The 23,254-nt window shown below is 48.2% G+C and overlaps 1 protein-coding gene and 1 long non-coding RNA gene across 2 annotated transcripts in view; one reads left to right on the top strand and one right to left on the bottom strand.

The window, feature by feature from the left end:
• The window catches only part of nup160 (nucleoporin 160), an 80,209-nt gene extending 64,221 nt beyond the window's left edge, over positions 1 to 15,988 (top strand). Inside the window, exons 27-35 of the mRNA XM_043706438.1 lie at positions 1,946 to 2,106; positions 2,768 to 2,828; positions 3,474 to 3,584; positions 4,667 to 4,790; positions 5,521 to 5,622; positions 9,491 to 9,632; positions 11,664 to 11,789; positions 15,114 to 15,218; positions 15,345 to 15,988. Of these exons, the coding sequence (XP_043562373.1) occupies positions 1,946 to 2,106; positions 2,768 to 2,828; positions 3,474 to 3,584; positions 4,667 to 4,790; positions 5,521 to 5,622; positions 9,491 to 9,632; positions 11,664 to 11,789; positions 15,114 to 15,218; positions 15,345 to 15,455 (1,043 nt within the window). The 3' untranslated portion in view covers positions 15,456 to 15,988. The remainder of the gene's footprint in view (positions 1 to 1,945; positions 2,107 to 2,767; positions 2,829 to 3,473; positions 3,585 to 4,666; positions 4,791 to 5,520; positions 5,623 to 9,490; positions 9,633 to 11,663; positions 11,790 to 15,113; positions 15,219 to 15,344) is intronic.
• Positions 15,989 to 21,526: 5,538 nt separating this feature from the next.
• LOC122557984 lies at positions 21,527 to 23,173 on the bottom strand. The gene is made up of 2 exons (XR_006313995.1): positions 22,895 to 23,173; positions 21,527 to 22,385 (listed from the first exon to the last, which is right to left on the bottom strand). It is a non-coding gene; the product is annotated as an uncharacterized LOC122557984 (long non-coding RNA).
• Between the last annotated feature and the right edge of the window lie 81 nt (positions 23,174 to 23,254).

Here is a 23,254-nt window from a genome sequence, read left to right as displayed (position 1 = left end):
CCCTCCCCCCACCTTGTCTCAGTCAAATCCATCCAATTCAGCACCTCCCTCTCCCCCCCTCCCCCTCTTCCTGCCCCCCCCCCCCCCCCCCCCCCACAACTTGGTTCACATTGAATGAGCTGAGTGCCTTCAGCCCAAGAATAAGATCATCAGGTTGTGGGCAGCTGCTGACAACTAACCTGTGTCTTGTATAGGCTGGCTTTGGCTGACTGGTCTCGTAATGTACAGACATGATCTGTCTCCACCTCTTTTCATATACAGAAAGAGTTCAGGGGAGATATTTTAAAAAAGGCATGTTTTTTATACAGGGTGGTTTGTATGTGGAATCAACGTTGAGGAAGTGGGCACAGATACAATGTTTAAAAGACATTTGGTTGGATATACGAAGAGAAAAGGTTTGGAGGGATATGGGCCAAATGCAGGAAAGTGGGAGGGGCTTAGTTTAGGAATATGTTTGGCATGGACTGAGTGGACCAAAGGCTCTGTTTCCATGCTGTATGATTCTATGTGACTAATCACTGCCTGTTTGGGTGTACAGGCGGGGTTTGTGTGACTGATCACTGCCTGTGTGGATGTACAGGCAGGTTTGCGTGTCTGATCTCTGCCTGTTTGGATGTACAGGCGGGGTTTGTGTGACTGATCACTGCCTGTGTGGATGTACAGGCGGGGTTTGTGTGACTGATCACTGCCTGTGTGGATGTACAGGTGGGGTTTGTGTGACTGATCACTGCCTGTTTGGATGTACAGGCGGGGTTTGCGTGTCTGATCACTGCCTGTTTGAGTGTACAGGCAGGGTTTGTGTGACTGATCACTGCCTGTTTGGGTGTCCAGGCGGGGTTTGTGTGACTGATCACTGCCTGTGTGGATGTACAGGTGGGGTTTGTGTGACTGATCTCTGCCTGTTTGGATGTACAGGTGGGGTTTGTGTGACTGATCTCTGCCTGTTTGGATGTACAGGCGGGGTTTATGTGACTGCCTGTTTGGATGTACAGGCGGGGTTTGTGTGACTGCCTGTTTGGATGTACAGGTGGGGTTTGTGTGACTGATCGCTGCTTGTTTGGATGTACAGGCTGGGTTTGTGTGACTGATCTCTGCCTGTTTGGATGTACAGGCGGGGTTTGTGTGACTGTCTGTTTGGATGTACAGGCGGGGTCTGTGTGTCTGATCACTGCCTGTTTGGATGTGCAGGCGGGGTTTGAGAGACTGATCACTGCCTGTTTGGATGTACAGGTGGGGTTTGTGTGTCTGCTCACTGCCTGTTTGGATGTACAGACGGGGTTTGCGTGACTGATAACTGCCTGTTTGGATGTACAGGTGGGGATTGTGAGAATAATCTCTGCCTGGTTGGATGTACAGGTGGGGTTTGTGTGACTGATCACTTCCTGTTTGGATGTACAGGTGGGGTTTGTGTCTCTGATGTCTGCCTGTTTGGATGTACAGGGGGGATTGTGTGTCTGATGTCTGCCTGTTTGGATGAACAGGCGGGGATTGTGTGACTGATCACTGCCTGTTTGAATGTACAGGTGGGGTTTGTGTGTCTGATGTCTGCCTGTTTGGATGAACAGGCGGGGATTAAGTGACTGATCACTGCCTGTTTGAATGTACAGGTGGGGTTTGTGTGTCTGATCACTACCTGTTTGGATGTACAGGTGGGGTTTGTGAGACTGATCTCTGCCTGTTTGAATGTACAGGTGGGGTTTGTGTGATTGACCATTCCTGTTTGGATGTACTGGCGGTGTTTGTGTGACTGATCACTGCCTGTTTGGATGTACAGGCGGGGTTTGTGTGACTGTGACTGCCTGTTTGCATATATAGGCAGGGTTTGTGGTGCTGTGAGCTTGGCTTAGGTGTGAATGTGATGCTTTTGGGGTGGCAGTGGAGCTGCTGTGTCTAGCTGCTAGTACATGCCTCACCAGGTGTGGTCATGTTTCTGTCTCTTGTCCAGCTGGAACGGTGATGTTTGAATACGGAATGCGTCTGGGGCGAGAGGTCCGCTCTTTGGATGGACTCCGAAAGCAAGTCAACTGTTACCTTGTCGGGATAAACTGCCTGCGCCAAATCCGGTCAGAGTATGCCTGGATAGTGCGGCCTGTGTGTGGAGCGACGGTACGCTAGCGCGTTACATTGGGCTACTCAGGACTTGTTGATCAAGTCTTATTATCCGCTGTGTTTACAAACTGCAGGCAGCAGCCAAGTGTTGGGGAGGCCAGAGCGTCAATCTGTATGGGACCATCAATCCCCAGAAACTCAGCCCATTGATCTGGCTATTCTTGTATTTGGGGAAAGTGGGCACCATTTCTCAATTTACGCATGGGACAAAACTCCGAAATGTAAGAAAAGGTTTCAGAGGACAGACTGGTGAAGTGGGCAGTCGGGAAATATCTGCTCTAACTGGGTGGGAAGAAAGAATAGAGACAAACAACAAAATCCAAGTTGTTTTAAAGTGAATGCAGGAACAGTGAGGAGTTTTGTCCGCGTGTGTATATGCAGCAGTGAAAATAACGGTAAATTTAGAAAGTCTGTTTCTTAAAAAAAAGCAGGAGCTCTATGTTTCTATTAATAGAGACATGGCTTGATGTGGTAGATAGGGTTCATATTTCTAAGTTGTGATGACCACCTCCTTCACAGTGCCACTGTGGTAACCAGAGGGTTGTGTTGGGAAGAAGGGGCTTGTGCTTTAAAGCAGGACAGCTCTCGGGAGCTGGCCAGCTGTTGGTTTCTGCACTGTGGTGTGGCCTCCTGTTGAGCCTTTTCTTCCTGTTAACAGTACGAACGTCCTGGGGCGTCCCCCAAGAGGAGCTATGATGGGGAGCTCACGGCCCCACAGGGTAAGTCACATTGCTTTGTTTCTTCAATCATTTCAGCAGGTGGTGACTCCAAGAAAGCTGCTCAAACCTGACAGAACATGGAGAATGTACATTGTGGTGCTGTCACCTTGACCCTGGTGACTGGTGGCAGCTCCTGTTCCCTTGCCCTTTGACCTACTTCCATCATGGTGCAAGGGGAGCAGGTTGCTGGGTATCCCCCTTCACACGAGACCTCTGAATGGGCTATTGACAGCACGGTCCCCCACCTTGGACTGTCAGAGGGCACCATCAGCCCTCAATCCCAATTTATACTTCCGCTGACTTATTTGCTCCAAAGCTTAGTGAGATACTGGGTGGGGCTACACCGTTTGGTTTGAGGGTTTGGGTTAGAGGGAGAAATGGAGGCTCAGTTAAAACAAGTGAATCAGATGGGTGTTTCTATCTGTCCAGAATGCTCACAGGATTAAAGGGGCAGGGAGGTGATGAGGACAGTCGCGGTCAGGGAGGGGCGCTGATGAATGCCATCTCTAGAGTGTTGGGAATAGTGACGGTGTGTAAGTGAGAGGTTGTGGGGGGAAGTGATGGCTGTAGAGGGAGGAGGAGGTGGTGTTTGGGTGAAACGGACTGCCTGGAGTCGCCCATGTCACTGTTTTAATGTGATTGCAGTCTGCCATCAGATTGATATAGTGGAACTGAAGGATTTGGAGAAGGAGTTTGTGCTGGCCCGTACCCGCCTACTACTCGCAAAACATGACCCAGGCTCGGCAGCAATAGCAGGTAAGAAACACAAGCAAATTTCCGACGAAGTGGATAATCTCCACTCTGTGGCTATTGGCCAATAGTTTCTGGTCATCTGTGAAGAGTTTGGTTAATTGTTGAGAGTTTTCTACATTTACAAAAGTTTCAGTGGTTTGCCATTTTAATTCTTCAGTAGCTATCATCTGAGTTTGTGATAGTCTGTTATTGAAGCTGTTCATGTTTAAATTTAGAATTTTTTTTTTGCTCTCTGGTTTCCTACTTGGATTGCAGTAGCAAGCTTTGAATTTTTAAAAAGCATTATTATTTTCATAGACTTACCCTAGAGGTTTGAGCACAGTGTCTCAGGCCATCTCTTACAAACATTAGATCTAGATGAGGAAAGATTACAAGCTGTAATGGTATGAGTCCCTTTCATAGCTTGCCTGTAGCTTCTTAACTGAATTGATGATTGGAATGGAAATCTGTTAAAAGCTGGGGATTCTCAGTAAGCTGTAAGGTTTTATTTAGTTCGGCTGACTATGCAACTAACCACCACCTTGCACCTTTGGGGAGAAACACACAAAATACTGCACATTTTTCAGGAAGTGTTCCATTGACAGATCGCAAATGGAATCTAGGACTGTCCTGGTTTATAGTACATCACAAACTCACCATCTACAGTGAGGGCTTGAAAAGATTAGTTGTGTGGATTTGTTTATCAGTAACTAAGCCCGTATTTGTTAGCTCGCCTTACTTCCTCTATGCAGCTGCGTGACTTGATAAACCCCTCCAGATTCTGTGAACAAACGACATTGAGTATCGTTGGACCAACCTGGGTAAAGGTGACAGGTTTCCTTCCAACAGCACAGCTCTAAACTAGTGGGATTTTTATGTTTGCACTGTTTGTAAATTCAGAATTCAAATCCTGAAACGAGAGTGGGATTTGAACTTGCATTCCCTAGGTTATTAGCTCAGCTATGTCATTGCTAGGCTGCAGTGCCCACACAGTGCGGAGTGAGTAAATCTGTAGTGGTCAGTGATGTAATCTTGTTTGATTGTTGAAAATGAAGCTGTATATTGTGAATTGCTTGTATGGTATTTAACTCTGTCTTCCACTGCAGGCAGTGCCTCTGCTGAGGAGATGGTTGCCTTACTTGTTCAAGTGGGACTCTTTGATGCTGCTGTCTCCTTGTGTCAGACCTTCAGACTCTCACTGAACCCCATCTTTGAAGGGCTGTCCTTCAAGTGAGTATGAGACGGCCAGTAAGTAGGCAGTTAAATTCATCCTGTTGCCTGTGTATGATCTGTATCAGGGAAGCACCATGCCTGGGACTGACCTGGGTGAAGGGCCCCTGGTACAGTCTGGTAAACATGTGTTAGTTTGTCCTGCAGGTATACGGTGGATGCTAATAAACTCTGGAGTTGTTGTGTTCTGTCTTAAACTTACTGCAGGATGATTCTCTCCTGATTGGAGAGCTGGGAATGGAGAGTTTAGAAGTGGGGACATCCCATTAGAGTTACAGACCTCCTCAAAGAACAACCTTTCTTGAGTTGTCAAGTGCAAAGGTCCATCAGTACACAGTATGGCGGGAGGGGCTGGGGTCTGCAGTGAGAGTGACTCAGTACAAAGCATGGGGAAGATGGAGGAGGCAATGAGGATGTCGCAGTGTGGGGACGTGAGGATGAAGTTGGAGGGACATGACGTTTTTTTTCACTTGCATCTGTTTGTTGAGGCCGATTGAGACCTTCGGCACTTATCATTTGAGCTGTTGAATAGCATTTGTGGAAGAGCTGAATTAATTTTTTGGAGATTTGAACTTGAATTCAGCAGTTTGGTCGTGAAGTCTCTGGGGATTGCTTGTCTCCCTGGGCAGTGATGGCACGATTTGAACAGTGTCTTTGTCCTTGTGAATGTATGTAACCTGACGAATGGTGCTGTTGTTTACCCACAGACCTGTCCCCCTCTGTGTTCCAGGTGCATTAAACTGCAGCTCATCGGGGAGGCTGCACAGTCTGACGCCTGGGACTGGTTGAAAGCCAATCAAATTCCTTCGATCATCGCTACAAAAGAATCCAGGTACAACTGCTGAAAGGGCAGAGGGTTATGGTGGGTCAGGGTGTTTGACTGCAATGGGCCAGGCTGTGGGATCAGGCAATTCCTAACTCCAAATACTATTCCAGATAACCAGGGGCATGGATGCTATTGGGACACAGCTGAAATAGTGAAATCCTACAATCCTTAGCATGGATCAGCTCTTAGCGAAACCCAGGATTCAGCAGTACTGGGCTTCCCAGGGAGAGTCGATAGTGCCACACCTCCCAGGAACCCTCACTGGTCTGGAGTTTAAGCGGAGAGTTGGGCTAGTTCCGGAGCGGGCCTTAGGCATCAATTTGGTGAAGTTACTTGTTTTGGTTTTTGATGTGGAGCCTCAGTGACAGGAGCAAGATGCAGTGCTGAGAAGTCATGTTAGTACAAGGAAGGTGTTGATCGGTGAGCACGGGGCACCTCATCCAGTAAAATACACAGCCTGTGCAAAATGGGAATTTGGTGATGTTTCCCATATCCTGCAACTGAGGTCAGTAGGGTGTAACCGTGAGGCTGAGTGCCCAGGCGATGTGGTGAGTAGCCCGTGACTGGAGTGAATGCAGGCATGGGGCGGGGGGAGTGACCCTAGTGAAGTGCAAGAAGCAGACAGGAAAGGCCTTCTGAAGCGTGTTCAGGCAAATTCTCATTATCAGTGCACGTCCAGCACAACCGGAGTAAGGCAGAGCTGCTGAGGCACGTTAACTGGAACAAGGGGTGGCACGGTGGCCCAGTGGTTAGCACCGCTGCTTCACCGCATCAACCCAGGTTCGATTCCCACCTTGCCAACAGCAGGTGTCTGTGTGGAGTTTGCACATTCTCCCCGTGTCTGCGTGGGTTTCCTCCGGGTGCTCCGGTTTCCTCCCACAGTCTAAAGATGTGCAGGTCAGGTGAATTGGCCATGCTAAATTGCCCGTAGTGTTCGGTGCATAAGTCAGAGGGGAATGGGTCTGGGTGGATTACTCTTCGGAGGGTCGGTGTGGACTTGTTGGGCCAAATGGCCTGTTTCCACACTGTAGGGAATCTTTAAAAAAAGTCTTGTTGAGGGAGCTGTGATAGTGGTGTCATTGTTTCATCAATGATCTGCTTTTCCAACTAAGGTTATAGTGAAATGTGGATATTTACTGCTGATTATGGTGTTCAGTATCATTCCCCACTCCTCAGCTAATTAAATGTTACGTGCTTGCATGTGACACAGTCTAGAAAATTGTCAGGCTTATGCTAAAAGTTGCCAGTAGCATTGTGCCATGCAAGTACCAGCAGTTCTTCACTATTTGAGAGAATCTGCGCATCTGCCCATGATGTATTCATTGCATTACTGTCACTGAAACTTGCACCTCCAATATTTTGGGGGTTACCATTGACCAGAAACTCAACCGGACTCTCGAACACAGTGGCTACAGGAGTAGGTCAGAGGTTAGGAATACCGGGGCGAGGAGCTCCCCTCAAACCTGTCCTCCACCTACAAGGCACAAGTCAAGAGAATGTTGGAATATTCCACACTTGCCTGGCTAAGTGCAGCTCCAACAACACTTAAGCAGCTTGATACCATCCAGGACAATAAAGCAGCCTGCGTGATTGGCAACACATCCACACCCTCCACCACTGATGTGTAGTAGCAGCAGTGTGTACTATCTACAAGATGCACTACAGAAATTCACCAAGGCTCTTTAGATAGCCCCTTCCAACCCCACGGCCACTTCCACCCTGAAGGCCAAGGGTGCAGATAGCTGGGAACGCCATTCCTTCACTTGCTGGGTGAAGATCCTGGAATTCCCTCTCTAAGGGCATTGTGGGTCTACTTACAGCTCAGGAGCTGCAGTGTTTCAAGGTCACCTAGTTCATGGATGTACTTCAGAGACAATAACATTCGAGTGAAAGCAAATAGAATGTGATTATTTGTCACAAGGGGGACAACAAGAGGAAGGAGTTCACCACCACCTTTAGGGCATTTAGAACTGGGCAGTAAATGCCGTCCAAGCCAGAGACACCCATATCCTATGTATGAAAATAAAATTACAGACCGGACCATGAGTGGAACTACCGCCCCAGCTTTTTGTGGTTTCCCAGTATTTAAGACTAAATAAACACATTGTTGATCAGCAAGTGTGATAGTGACAGACTGCTCATGGAGTTAAGGCAGTGATCACATCAGTAAGGCCATGATCTTCTCGAAAGATGGAGCAGGTTTGAGGGGGCGAATGGCATGTTCTTAATTCTCACATTCTTGTCACACACGAGGTTTTTTTTGTTCCTTTACCGTGGTGCAGCTTTTAAACAAGGCAGCTGTCTGTTTATCCCCGTCTCTAGGTTAATTAGTGGTGTCTGCTTGGTTAGCTGTTGTCTACAACACATCTCCCACAGGGTTCCACTGCACACACTCCAGCAGTTGCAGAGGCTGCCAGCTTACACAGTGATTGATTTTCCTGTCTCCAGTAGCCTAACAAAGCAGGAATACCAGCCGTGCTGAGTATAATTTCATTAAAGTGACACCATGGTGAAGATTCTGCTGTGAATCTCTTTCCTTTTCACTGCCGTAGTTTGCAGTCTTACAGTGTGGAAACAGGCCCTTCGGCCCAACAAGTCCACACCGACCCGCTGAAGCACAACCCACCCAGACCCATTCCCCTACATTTACCCCTTCACCTAACACTACGGGCAATTTAGCATGGCCAGTTCACCTAACCTACACATTTTTGGACTGTGGGAGGAAACTGGAGCACCCGGAGGAAATCCGCGCAGACATAGGGAGGATGTGCAAACTCCACACAGACGGTCGCTTGAGGCGGGAATTGAACCCAGGTCTCTGGCGCTGTGAGACAGCAGTGCTAACCACTGGGCCACCGTGCTGCCTGACTTTAGTCTGACTTTAAACGTGAAACTGAGGCCCAGCCGGCAGCTAACCTGGAGGGAAATGTTTGCAGTTAGCAGGCAGGAGGTGCCAGGGGTGAGCCCGGGAAATGGCGTGAGAGTCTAGACTTTCTGTAACTACCTTTGATAAAGGGACCAAAGGTAGGTATGGCAGCTGCATTTGCTGATAGCACAAAGGTAGGCAGGAAAGTAAGTTGTGAACAGGATACAAGGAGATGAAAGAAAGTTGAAGCGAGTTTTGGCCAAAATGTGGGAAAATGTTAAATTGTCTGATTGAGCCGGAAGAATTAAAATGTGTCTATATGGTGAGAGCCTGCAGAGTTGGGAGACGCAGAGAGATGTATGAATCATTGAAGTTTACTGCAAGTAATCAGGGAAGCAAATAGAATGTGATCATTTATCACAAGGGAGACAACAAGAGTAAGGGTCACTGTTCTTCGGGAAGGAGGTCAGTGCACTGGGGCAGCTCCGAGACCGTTTCCCAGACCAATGCTTGGAATGGGGAGGGTTGCCTTATGAGGAAAGGTTGGACCAACTAGGATTGTATCCACTGGAGTTTTTATTAAAGAGTGAGCTGACTTGTTGGAAACCTGAGGTGCTGAGGGATCTTGACAGGGTGGAATTGGAAAGGATATTTCGTCTTGAGAGAACTAAATCCAGAGGTCACTACAAAACTAAACGGGCTGCCTTTTTAAGACAGAGCTGGGGAGAATTTTTGTTTTCCCTAGAGAGTCACGATCCTTTGGAATGCACACCTTTAAAAGGTGGTGAAAGCCAAGTCTCTATTTTTGACGGGGCAGATTTTTGCTGAGCTGGGTGTGTAAGGTTATTAGTGGTGGATGGGAATCTGAAGTAATCAGGTCAGCCATAAAAGGTGCAGCAGGTTCAAGGGGCCGAATGGCCTGTTGCTGCTTTATGTGAAGACAAATCTATCAGGAACTCCTCAAGAACTGTGCTCTCTCTCTCTCTCTCTCTCTCTCTCTCTCTTCAGTGCCACAGATGAAGCCTGGAGATTGTTGTCATCCTACCTTGATCGTTACCAGTCTCCAAGTTCTCAGTATCATCGCTGTGTGATTAACAAACTGCTGTCACATGGAGTGCCACTTCCGAACTGGCTCATTAACAGCTATAAGGCAAGTGGGCTACTTGACTTGTCACCTCCAGCCAGTCCCAAAAGGTAGAGCTGCAAAGCTCTCCCTTTGCTGAGGGTGGGTGTGAGTCGTGTAACCCAGATCTGAATAGCGAAGCTGCCTGTCCAACCTCAGGAGATGGGGGTTAAAACATTTAGTCAAATAGTTGACCAAATCTTCAGGCCTCTCTGCTGTGCCTGTTAGTTATGGGATTAGCAGCAGGACACCAAATGAGCTGTCTCCCAGCCAGAGATTATCTTGTGTAATTCTCTAATATCTCAGTCTGAGTAGAGTAGTTGAATTTGACTGCAGTCAGACACTGGTTGTTCTACGACTGGAGAATTTTCTCCTGTGTGTGTTTACATATTACTAAGACTATATCCAGGTAAAAGGTGTCAAGTGATTACAGAGTCATAGAGTCCTACAGCACAGAGACAAGCCCTTTGGCCCAAGCTGGTCCATGCCAACCGAAATGTCCATCCATGCTAACCCCATTTCCCCGCTCTTGGCCTCTATCTTTCAAACCCTTTCCTATCAATGTCTTTGTCCAAATGCCTTTTAAATGTTGTTAATGTACCAGCCTCAACTACTTCTGGCACCTCGTTCCATATGCGTACCACCCTTTGTGTAAAAAAAAAATAATTACCCCTCAGGTTTTCTTTCATTCTTTCTCCTCTAACCTTAAACTGTCCTTGATTCCCCAACCCTGGGAAAAAGACTGAGTAAATTCATCCTATCCATGCCTCTCATGATTGTATACACTTCTATAAGGACCCTCCTCAGTCTCCTGCGCTCTAAAGGGAAAAAGTCCCAGCTTGTCCGACCTCTCCCTATAACTCAGACCATTGAGTCCTGGCACCATCCTTGTAAATTTCATCTGCATTCTTTCCAGTTTAACAACATCCTTCCAAAGCAAGGCTACCAAAACTGATCGCAGTACTCCAAGTGCAGCCTCACCAATGTCCTGTACAACTGCAGCATAACTTCCCAACATCTCTACTCAATGTCCTGACCAATGAAGGCCAGTGGGCCAAAAGCCCCCTTCGCTGCCCTGTCTACCTGGGACTCCACTTTCAGAGAACCATGCACCTGAACTCCAAGGTCCCTCTGTTCCAATACACTCCTTAAGGCCCGACCATTCACCATGAAACTCCTACCTTGATTTGAGTTTCTAAAATGCAAGACCTCACACTTACTATATTATAAACTCCATTTGCTATTTCTCAGTCCACTTCCCCAGCTGACCAAGATACTGCTGCAATTTCCTCATTGTCCATGATACTACGTATTTGCTGTCATCAGCAAACTTAATAATAATGCCTTGTATATTCTCATCCAAATAATTGATACAGATAACACACCAGTGGGCCCAGTACTGACCGCTGCGGTACTCCAGTAGCCACAGGCGTCCAGTATGACAAACATCCTTCCACTATTACCCTCTGCTTCCTACCATCAAGCCAACTGTGTATCCAATCTGTCAGCTTGCCCTGGATTCCATGCTGTGGGGGATTAATTGGTTCAGAGGTAGGGATTCCCAAGATGAATCATTAGTCCTGATCCTGGTGGGAATTGTTCTGGACTGTTTGGTAACTCTCTGACTATGCACCTAGCAGACAGCTGTACCACTTCCTCGGATCAAATTTGGGACCAGTAGGATACATGGGCTGGGATGAGAGTGGGGGAGCCCCTTGGACTACCAGACTGAGTGACTCAAATCCCTTGTGGTCGAACAGCAGGGCCATGTGCCACAGAGATAATGGCTTGCTGTTCCAAATTGTTCTAATGCCGAGATCACAGTGGTGGTGGGGAGGGGATCTGTGCACCTGTAGAGTGGGACAGGGTAACCTGTGTGGAGGGACGAGAGTGTGTGTGTGGATGGGGATTATCTATGGGGGAAGGGATCTGTGTGTTGGGGGAATCGGTGAGTGGGAGAGGGAGGAGATGGGATCTGTGTGAGGCCAGGTGGATCTGTGAGTGTCTGTGTGCACACACCATGATGTATCAGGCACATAATGCTTCTGTTCTGAGCAGAAAGTGGACGTTGCCGGGCTCCTGCGGCTGTACCTGAACTATGACCTTTTGGAGGAAGCCGTCGAGCTGGTTTTGGAATACGTTGATGCGTTAATGGGGAAAGGACCTCAGTACTTCAACATGGAGGTAAGCCATGGTATTGGTCAGGTGCTGGCTCGGGGAATACAGCGTTTGAGGCTGGACACTCTGTATTGTAGTTATATACAGAGAGAACCATCTCTTGGTTCTCCTGAGTTGTCTGTTTCCCACAGCAACGGGTAAAATGTTGTCGCCTTCTGACCCAGTCTCTGTCCTTGAATCAGACAATACAGAATATGGCCCTGAAGTCCCTGGGGCATCTACTGGCTCTCACAGATGGATCTCCTTCTTCCTACATCACTTCCTCTCAACCACCAGCTGTACCAAGTTCCCCTTTCTACACTTTCAATTCTGTTTGAAAGTTGCTGTTGAATCTGTTTCCAATGCCTTGTCAGAACTTTCCAGATCATTTTTAACCAGCTTCATGGACTCAGCATTGACTTTTCCGCTTCACACCGACAGCTGTCCTTCCTTTCAACTCAACACTTGCATCCATATTCCACCACAGACCCTTCCATCACAGCAGTTGGATTTTCCGTTCTGTCTTTCTGAGCTTGTATTTCTGCCTGTTCATAGCCAGGAGCTATCTCTCTCACTGTCTCTTTCTCTTTCTCTTTCTCTTTCTCTTTCTCTTTCTCTCTCTCTCTCTCTCTCTCTCTTTCTCTCTCTCTTTTTCTCTCTCTCTCACACATTCCCCTTCATTCTCCCGATCCTTCCCAGGAAGCAATTACCCAGCCATCTTCCTTTGAAACTTAATAAGTCTGTCCCCAAGACAAATTTCACACACCTTCAGATGTTGCAATTTCCTGTTGCATGTTTAATATAGAACCTAACCTGTTTTGGGACACCAACCATTTGTAACTCATTTCCCCTTCCACTTTTGAAACTGATGACTGAGATTAGGGATCAAAACTGTATGCTGACTGTAAGCAGATCGAAGCCCCCGTACGTTCTCTCTGAGAGGGAGCAGGGCTGCTGGGGAGGTGTTGGTATCTCAGAGACACCTCGGCAATATCCATGGCCAGTAATCTGAGCTGAGAAGCCAGACTCAGAAAGAGTAGTGATATTGCCCCTCTGGCATAAGCTGTGATTCTCCAGGGTAACATTGGATACTCGCCATTTGACTGGAGTGACAGCACTGCCTGGCTTTGAATGGAACCTGAAACTCTCCACACTGTCTGCCTGGAAGCTATCTGACTGTCTGCACTGCTCCAAGGAGTCAGGCTGTTACTCAGCGTCAGAGCTCTCCTCACTCCCCCCCCCCCCCCCCCCCCAATATCCCAGAGGAATATCCCACTGTCTGAGTGCCCTCCCCCAGGGAGCCGGATCAGCTAGTCAGCCTGTGAGCTACCCTGCCCCCACATCCCAACAGGAATACCCTGCTGTCTGACTACACAGTGTTCCACCTGTGACCAAACCAACGGTTTGTATAGTTTGAACAAGACTTGTTTACTGCTTTGTTCCATGTCCTGGCTATTAATGGCATATATCCTGTATTCCCTATCCACCCACCCCCTATTTGCCTGGACAGACACGTTAAGGTATCTATGGTCTTGTACACCAGCCCCACTTTGTTCCTTAGTAATCTACAGGGACCTATGATTCACTGAGTGTATCCTTCCAAAATACATCACATTTCACATTGTCAGCATTAAAATCTATCCGCCATTGTTCAGTCCTGTTTACCAGCTGATCTCCAACCTGAAACCAGCCACCTGTCGCATTAACACAGATTCCATTGTATCCACTTCCCAATGTTCCCAAACTGTCCCCTCTCCCTCCCCGTTCCCATAGTGCTGCCTGTCCCACTGTCTCCTCCTCCCCGTTCCCATACGCCTGCCTGTCCCACTGTCCCCTCTCCCTCCCCGTTCCCATACGCCTGCCTGTCCCACTGTCCCCTCTCCCTCCCCGTTCCCATACGCCTGCCTGTCCCACTGTCCCCTCTCCCTCCCCGTTCCCATACGCCTGCCTGTCCCACTGTCCCCTCTCCCTCCCCGTTCCCATACGCCTGCCTGTCCCACTGTCCCCTCTCCCTCCCCGTTCCCATACGCCTGCCTGTCCCACTGTCCCCTCTCCCTCCCCGTTCCCATACGCCTGCCTGTCCCACTGTCCCCTCTCCCTCCCCGTTCCCATACGCCTGCCTGTCCCACTGTCCCCTCTCCCTCCCCGTTCCCATACGCCTGCCTGTCCCACTGTCCCCTCTCCCTCCCCGTTCCCATACTGCTGCCTGCCTGTCCCACTGTCCCCTCTCCCTCCCCGTTCCCATACGCCTGCCTGTCCCACTGTCCCCTCTCCCTCCCCGTTCCCATACGCCTGCCTGTCCCACTGTCCCCTCTCCCTCCCCGTTCCCATACGCCTGCCTGTCCCACTGTCCCCTCTCCCTCCCCGTTCCCATACGCCTGCCTGTCCCACTGTCCCCTCTCCCTCCCCGTTCCCATACGCCTGCCTGTCCCACTGTCCCCTCTCCCTCCCCGTTCCCATACGCCTGCCTGTCCCACTGTCCCCTCTCCCTCCCCGTTCCCATACGCCTGCCTGTCCCACTGTCCCCTCTCCCTCCCCGTTCCCATACGCCTGCCTGTCCCACTGTCCCCTCTCCCTCCCCGTTCCCATACGCCTGCCTGTCCCACTGTCCCCTCTCCCTCCCCGTTCCCATACGCCTGCCTGTCCCACTGTCCCCTCTCCCTCCCCGTTCCCATACGCCTGCCTGTCCCACTGTCCCCTCTCCCTCCCCGTTCCCATACGCCTGCCTGTCCCACTGTCCCCTCTCCCTCCCCGTTCCCATACGCCTGCCTGTCCCACTGTCCCCTCTCCCTCCCCGTTCCCATACGCCTGCCTGTCCCACTGTCCCCTCTCCCTCCCCGTTCCCATACTGCTGCCTGCCTGTCCCACTGTCCCCTCTCCCTCCCCGTTCCCATACTGCTGCCTGCCTGTCCCACTGTCCCCTCTCCCTCCCCGTTCCCATACTGCTGCCTGCCTGTCCCACTGTCCCCTCTCCCTCCCCGTTCCCATACTGCTGCCTGCCTGTCCCACTGTCCCCTCTCCCTCCCCGTTCCCATACTGCTGCCTGCCTGTCCCACTGTCCCCTCTCCCTCCCCGTTCCCATACTGCTGCCTGCCTGTCCCACTGTCCCCTCTCCCTCCCCGTTCCCATACTGCTGCCTGCCTGTCCCACTGTCCCCTCTCCCTCCCCGTTCCCATACTGCTGCCTGCCTGTCCCACTGTCCCCTCTCCCTCCCCGTTCCCATACTGCTGCCTGCCTGTCCCACTGTCCCCTCTCCCTCCCCGTTCCCATACTGCTGCCTGCCTGTCTCACTGTCCGTTCTCTCTGGGAACCTGATCCGAGTGACTGTAATCTCTTTAATCTCTATTACAGAGGTCCCTCTCAGCCACAGCTCCACCGGTTTGGCTGCCGTACACAGCTATTGACCAGTTACTGCAGGCACTCGGAGAGAACTCAGGCAACCTGAGTAATGTGAGGGTGAGTCTGAAACATTCTGAGACAGTCAGGTGTCATTGTCCCCAGCAACAGCTGCTGGCTTTGTTGATAGATATATCTGATGTGAAAGCACCTGGGTCTTGATAAGGCTGTCTGTTATTTCCTTAGCTGTGTGAGAAACTCCGGAGCAGGCTGGCTGATTATCACCAGCAGGTGGATCAGACAACTCTCGACATGAACAGCTACCGTCGCCAGCAGCAGCAGCAGCAGTTGTTGTAAAAGTGGGCCTGATTTTGGAGAGCTGCCTTGCTCCACTGGGCAGATGCAGTGCCTGAATGACAGGCAACATCCCAGTGACACAAGCTGCCTTTTCTACGTGACCTTGTGTGCCTCTACAGACTTGTCAAAGTAGGCATCATACAGAAACACATGTGCGCACATACACCCCCTGACAACGCACACGCTCAGACACACAACTTTGTAATAATGTCCAACTTCTGGTTCAACATCTACTTGTCCCATTGTCACTGTCCCTGTATCCAGAGTGTTCTGCATCTCTCTGTAACTGGGGAGGGTAATCCCTGGATCCCTCTGCCTTGTCTCCCTAAGCAGGGGGTGATCCATGGATCTCTGTATAGGGATGGAGCCAATGTGTATAGTGTGGGATCCCAGGCTCATTGTGAGCCAGTGACTATACGTAGTTTTTTTTACTGTACATGAATGCTGAAGATTTGCCTTTTTAAGGCTTTTTATTTATTGGAAGTTTTTTTCCAATCACGTTTCATAAAATAAAGGAATTAGAATTGTTTGTTCATTTGCAATCTCTCATTGGTGAATGTGTGGTACCTGCTGAGGTGAGACACTCCTTTTGTTGTGAGGTGTTGAGAAGGACATATGCAGGCCCAGAGCGGTTTTATCCAGGACTCTGTGCCAGGGGCTTCCAGTGTGCTGCAGTTGGAGTGGCTGAGGGGCAGGGCTTTCTGCCAAGGCCCCCTCCCCCATCAGAAACCTCCCCATCACACTGGTAGTGGAAATTGGAAATTGCCTTGAACAACCCTGGATAGAGCAGCTGTAGTCAACACTGAGCACATAACACTGCAGCATGCATGATGGGAAAGCTATGGAAAGTCATTGGCGTAGCATCCCCACATAACTTGGCATTACAGCCTCTGTTTTAATGCTAAACTATACCATTGAATCAAATCCTACACCCAAACTATAGCCAGAGTTTACATGAATTAACATTAGTTTGGCATTGCAAATTCTTGTTTTGCTGGTATCAGTAAAACTCAATGACTCCCAGCCACCTACCTAACCATGTTTTTGTGAAGTTAGTTGAAGAATGTTAGCCCAGTTATGAGCAGTTGCCTTTGCCATCTGAGTACACAGGGTAGGTTTCATTAAAGTGCTGCCCTGAGCAGGCACCTCTGACAATCCTCAGTACTCCAGGTCGTTCTGGTATAACGTGCATTTCATGAATATGAATTGGCTATATCCAAACAGTTGAGCAACTGTGTTAATGTGAACGTTCAACAAATGAGATTTCTATGGGGTGGGGCTGACACGTGTGCTCCCCTGCAGCCCCACCCTGTCACATTACATCAGAACGGCCTGTACACTGAATATTACTGTCTGCTTAACTGCTTGAAGTGGGGCTTGAACCTAGACATTCAGTTTATGGTTAGGGTAGTTTTCAACGCCTGTTACTAGCTGGTGAAGGCAAGATCCAGGTTAACTCATCCAGCCTGTTCAGTCATCAGATTACTAACGTCAGTGCCGGTTGAAGGCTTCTGTCTAGAATGTGCCATGTGTTTTCTTTCCTTACCTTCCACTTTGTGATCTTTAGTAGAGACAAACATTGACTTGGGGGAAGGATCACTCCATAACACACTAACCCCATCTCCAGAGTTCCACACAAACAAAAACAAAAACAAATTGCTGGAGAAACTCAGCGGCTCTGATGAAGGGTCACCAGACTTGAAATGTGAAGTCTGCCTCCATCTCATCAATGCTGCCAGACCTGTTCAGTTTCTCCAGCAGTTTGTTCTTGTTTCATTGTGTTTCCAGCATTTCTGACATTTTTCTGAGCTTCCAGCCCCAGAACAAAGCTTCAGAGACTCCTCAGCTCACCAGCTCCTCCCTGGACAATACTGTGCTGAAAAGACGTTTCCAGACGCTAAGCCGCTGCAGTTCTGACCGTGCCTGTGTGATGCTTTGTGCTGAGGTTCTGAGGGATAGAGAATCCAAAGTGCCTTTTCTGGTTGGCACACCCTCCAAACAGGTTTCTGCTGCTGCCACAGCTTGAACACGCTCAATCACTCGCTGTTTTGTTCCAAATCTGGTACATTGCCCAGTGATGTGATAAAAGCAAGACTGGTCTGGTTTGGAACAGCTGAGGGTTTCAGCGGAGCTCACGGTCACCCCAGACCTGCTCAGTGAGTCACCAGCATTGATCATTTCCTGATTAAAAACTGCAGCTGCCCTGTCACACCCATTTAGAGTCAATAGCTGTGAAGCTGGAAAAGGACAGCCTCTGAGGAGCAGCAAAGTTAATGTTTCAGCTCAAAACGTTGACCTTCCTGCTCCTCAAGCGCTGTCTGACCTGCAGTGCTTTTCCAGCTTCACATCTCTTGACTCTGGCTTCCAGCAGCTGCAGTCTTCCTGTCTCCTGTCACAAATATGTAGCTCTCACTATGCAAGAAAACTGGACCCCTACGGAAGGGCTAATGAGAGTTTAGATGGGGCTTTGCATCATCTAATCTGGTCTGAAACAGCTTGGAGAGTGAGGGGGCCCAGCAGATCGCTAAGCAACATCGGGCCTCTGACAGGATATTTAATTGTGATGATAATTAGTCCTAATCCTATATCCATTCTCTGAATTTCAACAATTTTGTTTTGGAAGTATTTTGATTACTGCGAAAGTGTGGCGTGCCAAACAAGGATACAGTTTAACTGCGAGTTCACAATAGTTTCTGGAACATCAAGTATTGGTACACTGACCTTTTGTCCTTTGATATAGAGTTCTCTGAAGAGACCCTGTTGGATTGGACAGTGGTTCCTCTGTAGTTTAATGCAGCTCACAGACTGATGTATCTGACTCCAGCACTTACAAAACACAAAATCAAAATTGCACACCATTTCAGCTCTGACTAAAAGTGCGATCCATAAGATTATGTGGAAACTGGACAAAAATATCCCATCCAATCCACCAGCCTCCTTAACAAAATAACCTTCAGCAGAGTCTGGTCAATACTTCACCATAATCAACTCAAACCTTTCTTTATGAACAAGTAATAACAATTCCTGTCAAAGACAACACAGCTTAGAACAAAGCTCCCTATCACCTCCATCCCCACCCCCACTCACCTATTGTACTCTATGCTACTTTCTCCCCCCCCCCCTCATTTATCTCCCCACTCTGTAGGCACCCTGCCTGTATTCCTGATGAAGGGCTTTTGCCCGAGACGTCTATTTTCCTGCTCCTCAGATGCTGCCTGACCTGCTGTGCTTTTCCAGCATCTGCAGTCGTTTTTACCTATCCCCATCAGCAATTCCCAGCACAGGGTTAGATACAGAGGAATGTTCCATTGAGCCCTGTTCACAAATAACTCATGAACTAATCTGTGCTAACTGTGTTCCATTGCAACTTATTAAATGCCATTTCTTAAATCTCTCAGCTAGGGTTCTGTTCCTTTCTCCAGAACTGAAACAGCTCAAAGTCACACCTGAATCTAATGTGATTCTGACAGAGATATACTTAGATTTAGATCAGATTCCCTAGTGTGGAAAGAGGCCCTTCGGCCCAACAAACCCACACCGACCCATTTCCCTCTGACTAATGAACCTAACACTATGGGCAATTTAGCATGGCCAATTCACCTGACCTGCACATCTTTAGACTGTGGAAGGAAACCGGAGCATCCAGAATAAACCCACACAGACACGGGGAGAATGTGCAAACTCCACACAGTCACCTGCAGCTGTGAGGCAGCATTGAGCCACCGTGCCGCCCCAGATTTGACCTGGCTGTAGCCTTATAGCGATCTTGCTGCTTTAGCGTTAAACATGTTTGTCTTGCACTGTCACAAAAGTTCTTAAATGTGTAAGAAGGGTTACTGGCACTTCCTCACTCCAACTGCCCAGTGACTCAAATATACACATAGCTAGTATATTCCAGTGGTAATTGGATTAGATTTTGGCTCTTAAGTCCCCTCTCAACATGTTTATTTGAAATTCTCCAGTCAATCATGTTTGAATGCAACTGGGGACAGGAGCCACGGTTCATTCATATTCCCTTAAGACAATTGTTTTTGATGTTTCTTTTGACATTTAGTAGCTTGTCAAAAAGAACCACCTCATTATTCTGATCCCATGTTCCAGCACTTGGCTGAGAGCTTTGTATGCCTTGGCATGGTGAGTGTGCATCTAAATACTCAATCATACCATTTTACAGTACAGGAGGCCATTGGACACCCGTTGTATACATACCCACTTCCAAAAGAACAGCCCAGCTAGTCCCACTCTCCAGTCCCATGTCCATAGCCTTCTAAATTCATCACTTACAAATACATTTCCAGCTCTCTTTTGAAACCTCTAGTGGAATTCAGCAACGTGTTCCAAATCCAAACTGAGTAAAAGAGTTTCTCATCTCATTCCTCACTCTCTTGCTGACAATCTTGAAATCTGACCTTTACCCTGTAAAAATTGATTATAATTTTGAACATTTCAATGTTAGATCTTAACCCTCTCTGCTCCAAGGAGAACAAGCCTGCTTCCTGTCTGTCCTAGCTACATCCCTCTCAATCTCCTCTACTCCAAGGAATACAGCCCTAGTTTGGCCAATCTTTTCATAACAAACTCTCCAGCCCAGGTCACATCCTGGTAAACCTCTACACCCTCTCCAGTACAATCACACCCCTCCTATAACAAGGATTCGAGAACTGCACACAATACTAACTACATTCTAACCAATATTTTGTACAGTCTCAGCATCACCTCCCTGATCTTAAACTCTGTGCCTCAGCTACTAAAGGCAAGTAGCTCACGGGCCTCATTAAACCTTTTATCTAAGTGTCCCTCTACCTTCAGGAACTGGTGTACAAGCATACCAAAATCCTACTGTTCAGATACTTCCTTGCCTTGTTAGTCCTGTCCAACTGCATCACCTCACAATTATCAGGACTCAAATTTCTTTTACCAAAGACCAGCCCATCTGTAGAGTCATAGAGATGTACAGCATGGAAACAGACCCTTCAGTCCAACCTGTCCATGCTGACCAGATATCCATACCTCCTGTAATTTAAGGCTATCCTCCTCACTATTCTGGATTATCTGTGAAGTTACTGATCAATCTCTTAAATTCAAATCTAAATAATTTATATGTGCCACAAACAGCCAGGGCCCCAACATGACCCCTGTACGACCTCATTCAGCACAGACTTCCAATCGGAAGATACCCTCTGTGAAACTAGATGTGGATACAATTGGCCTAAATTCCTTGGCTTATATTCTTTGCTATCAGTCTCCCTTGCAGGACATTATCAAAAGCACTACCCTTGTCTACACACCTGGTCATCTCTGTGAAAAATACAATCAAGTTGGTCAGGCGTCAGCTCCCCTTAACAAAACCCTGCTGACTGTCCTTGATTAATCCCTGCATCTCCAAACAGAACAGATTTGTTCTGTTCCCTCAGAATTGCTTCCAGTAGTTTCCCCATTGCTCAGGTTAAACTGACCAGCCTGTAGCTCCCTGGGTTATTCCCCTGTTCTCTTCTAGAATAATATTACCACGTTGGCTAGCACCACCTTTGATTGCGATTACAAGTCAATGAAATATGGTTTTAGATTTTACAAAAATCCCCTAGATTCCAGCCAGAAAGTTGGGAAAAGATGTCATAAAATATGATTTCACAACACTGTCTAAATGCTCTGCTGCCTGTGTCTGAAATTCCATTCCCAATCCAGCCCATGATTATAAACCAACACTGGCACCTGGACACCCTATGTGCTGACGTTAAAAATTCTCACCTTCATTTTGAATCCAGCCCTGGCCTCATCCCTTCCTATGTCTAATTCCCTCTAGCCCCACAATCCTCACAGACATGGTTTCAGCTGCCTAGAGTTGAAGCTCTGGAATTCCTTTGCTTTCATTCTTGAAGATATTCCTTAAAACCTACCACTGAAGGAGGTGCTGATGGGCTGACATGTGTGTGTGACTTGGTGCTGAATGCTCCTGCGAAGCCCCCTTGGTGAGCTTGCTGATAGCTCCGGATGCCAGTGCCATCCTCTCAAGTGGGTAGCATTCCCCTTCACTTCCTGCTGATAGGCGGAACATCACAACAAACCCGGGCTCATCCCAAAAGATGACTTTTATTGTTCAATTGACGGAAGTTGTCAAATGCTTAATACAAAAGCATCAGCTAGCTGCTTCATTCAACATCATCTATGTTGCGTTACAGATGTATGAGCTCTAAACTGTTTCACAGATTCTAGTGCATATGGGGTTTAGACAAGGCTCAGCCACTCAATCTTGTCTATTGTAGTTTAACATAGGCATCTTCCTAGTCAGGGATTACCCACTGGTATAGGTCCACCTTGGGCTGTGTGGTGCCATGTTATAGCAGTAGCTAGGCCAGGCAGCTATAGATTATGAAAGATAAAGCAAAGGAGTTTAGTGTTTAAAACGCAACTGGAGTTCTAAGAGTTGGCAGTGGCTGACTGAAGCTCTGTTAAATGCAGGGAAGTGGAGAGATCCTGAGGGCAAGCACACATCCTGAACACTCCCATACTAAAGACAGGACGCCAGTGACCTCCCCTTCTGGGTTAGTTTACCAAACGGGAATAATGTCAGAAATAATGGGGAAGGGACAGACTGTTATAAAATCATACTCTCAAACATGGTTATATCCGGCAGATACAATTTGGTGCATTTGGAAACGCTTTCAGAGGCCAGCCTTCTGTTTCAGGAGGCATGCTGTGGTCACACTTGACTCCAGTTTCAGAAGCTGGCACTATGCCACCCAGCAACAGGAGCGAGGATAGCCAGCAGGCTGAGGGTCCCAGCTACCCTGGAGCTGCCACTTCGGGAGTTGCAGAGGTCCCAGTTACAGCAGCTGAAGGTGAAATCCAAATCCCTGCTGTACTCAGCCTTCACCGCCTTGACATGACATTCCCGATCAGTCCAACAGCGACGTAACAACCTGTGAGAAGCTGCAAACAAAACGCAATGCTTTAGTGCCTTTCAGTAGGAATTATCAGGAAGGAGTCAACAGGAGGAAGGATAGGGGGCTGGGGGAAATCCAGACCCAGCAACAGGCAAACTAGGCCAGTCTGAAAGAACTGACAGCAATGGACAGCCAAGGGCACGCGACTGGGGGAAAGAGGAATCACGGGAATTGGTTGGGTGAGTTGGTTCATGGGCAAAGAAACCGAGGCCGATCATGAGGGGGGAAGCAGTAGCTAGAACAAAGCAGCTGTGCAGAGCTGGGACACCTGCTGTCAATGCTTCATTCAGAGCACTCTGCAGGAGCCAAGGACTGCAGTGGTACAAGAAAGCAGCTCACCACCACCTTCTCGAGGGAAATGAGAGCCAGGCTATAGAAACTGGACCTGGCAGCAACAACAACAACAACACAGCCCGAGTGAACAAAAAGCACTCTGGGAATGCTTGGATTCAACACTACTTTTTGAAATCATCACAAGGGCAGACATTAACCCACCTTGTGTAACATTCAGACAGACATTGAAGTTTGCTGGACACTTCTCCTTCGAACACAACAAGTCATTGTCAGAGTCACATGTGTAACATGTAATAGCATAACCTGGTGCAGCGTCAAGACAGATAAACAAACAACGCATTAGTTTGACATGGTAAACTATACTTGTCACAACCAAAACAGCAATGATTCAGTGTCACTGTAAACAAGAGAGAGAGATGGAGCAGATACACAGCATATGAACGAGTGTGTGTGTGTGGACCAGGTTTCAGTGGGAGTGTGTGTGATTGAGAGACACAGAGGGGAGGTCTCCCTATATATCTGCTCCTCAATTTCCCACTGACTATGGCAGGGGCTTGGCTA

The sequence above is a fragment of the Chiloscyllium plagiosum genome, chromosome 16 (assembly GCF_004010195.1).
Source record: "Chiloscyllium plagiosum isolate BGI_BamShark_2017 chromosome 16, ASM401019v2, whole genome shotgun sequence".
Classification (NCBI taxonomy): domain Eukaryota; kingdom Metazoa; phylum Chordata; class Chondrichthyes; order Orectolobiformes; family Hemiscylliidae; genus Chiloscyllium; species Chiloscyllium plagiosum.
Note: the sequence above shows the minus strand (reverse complement) of the source record. Positions and strands in the feature narration are given on the sequence as shown.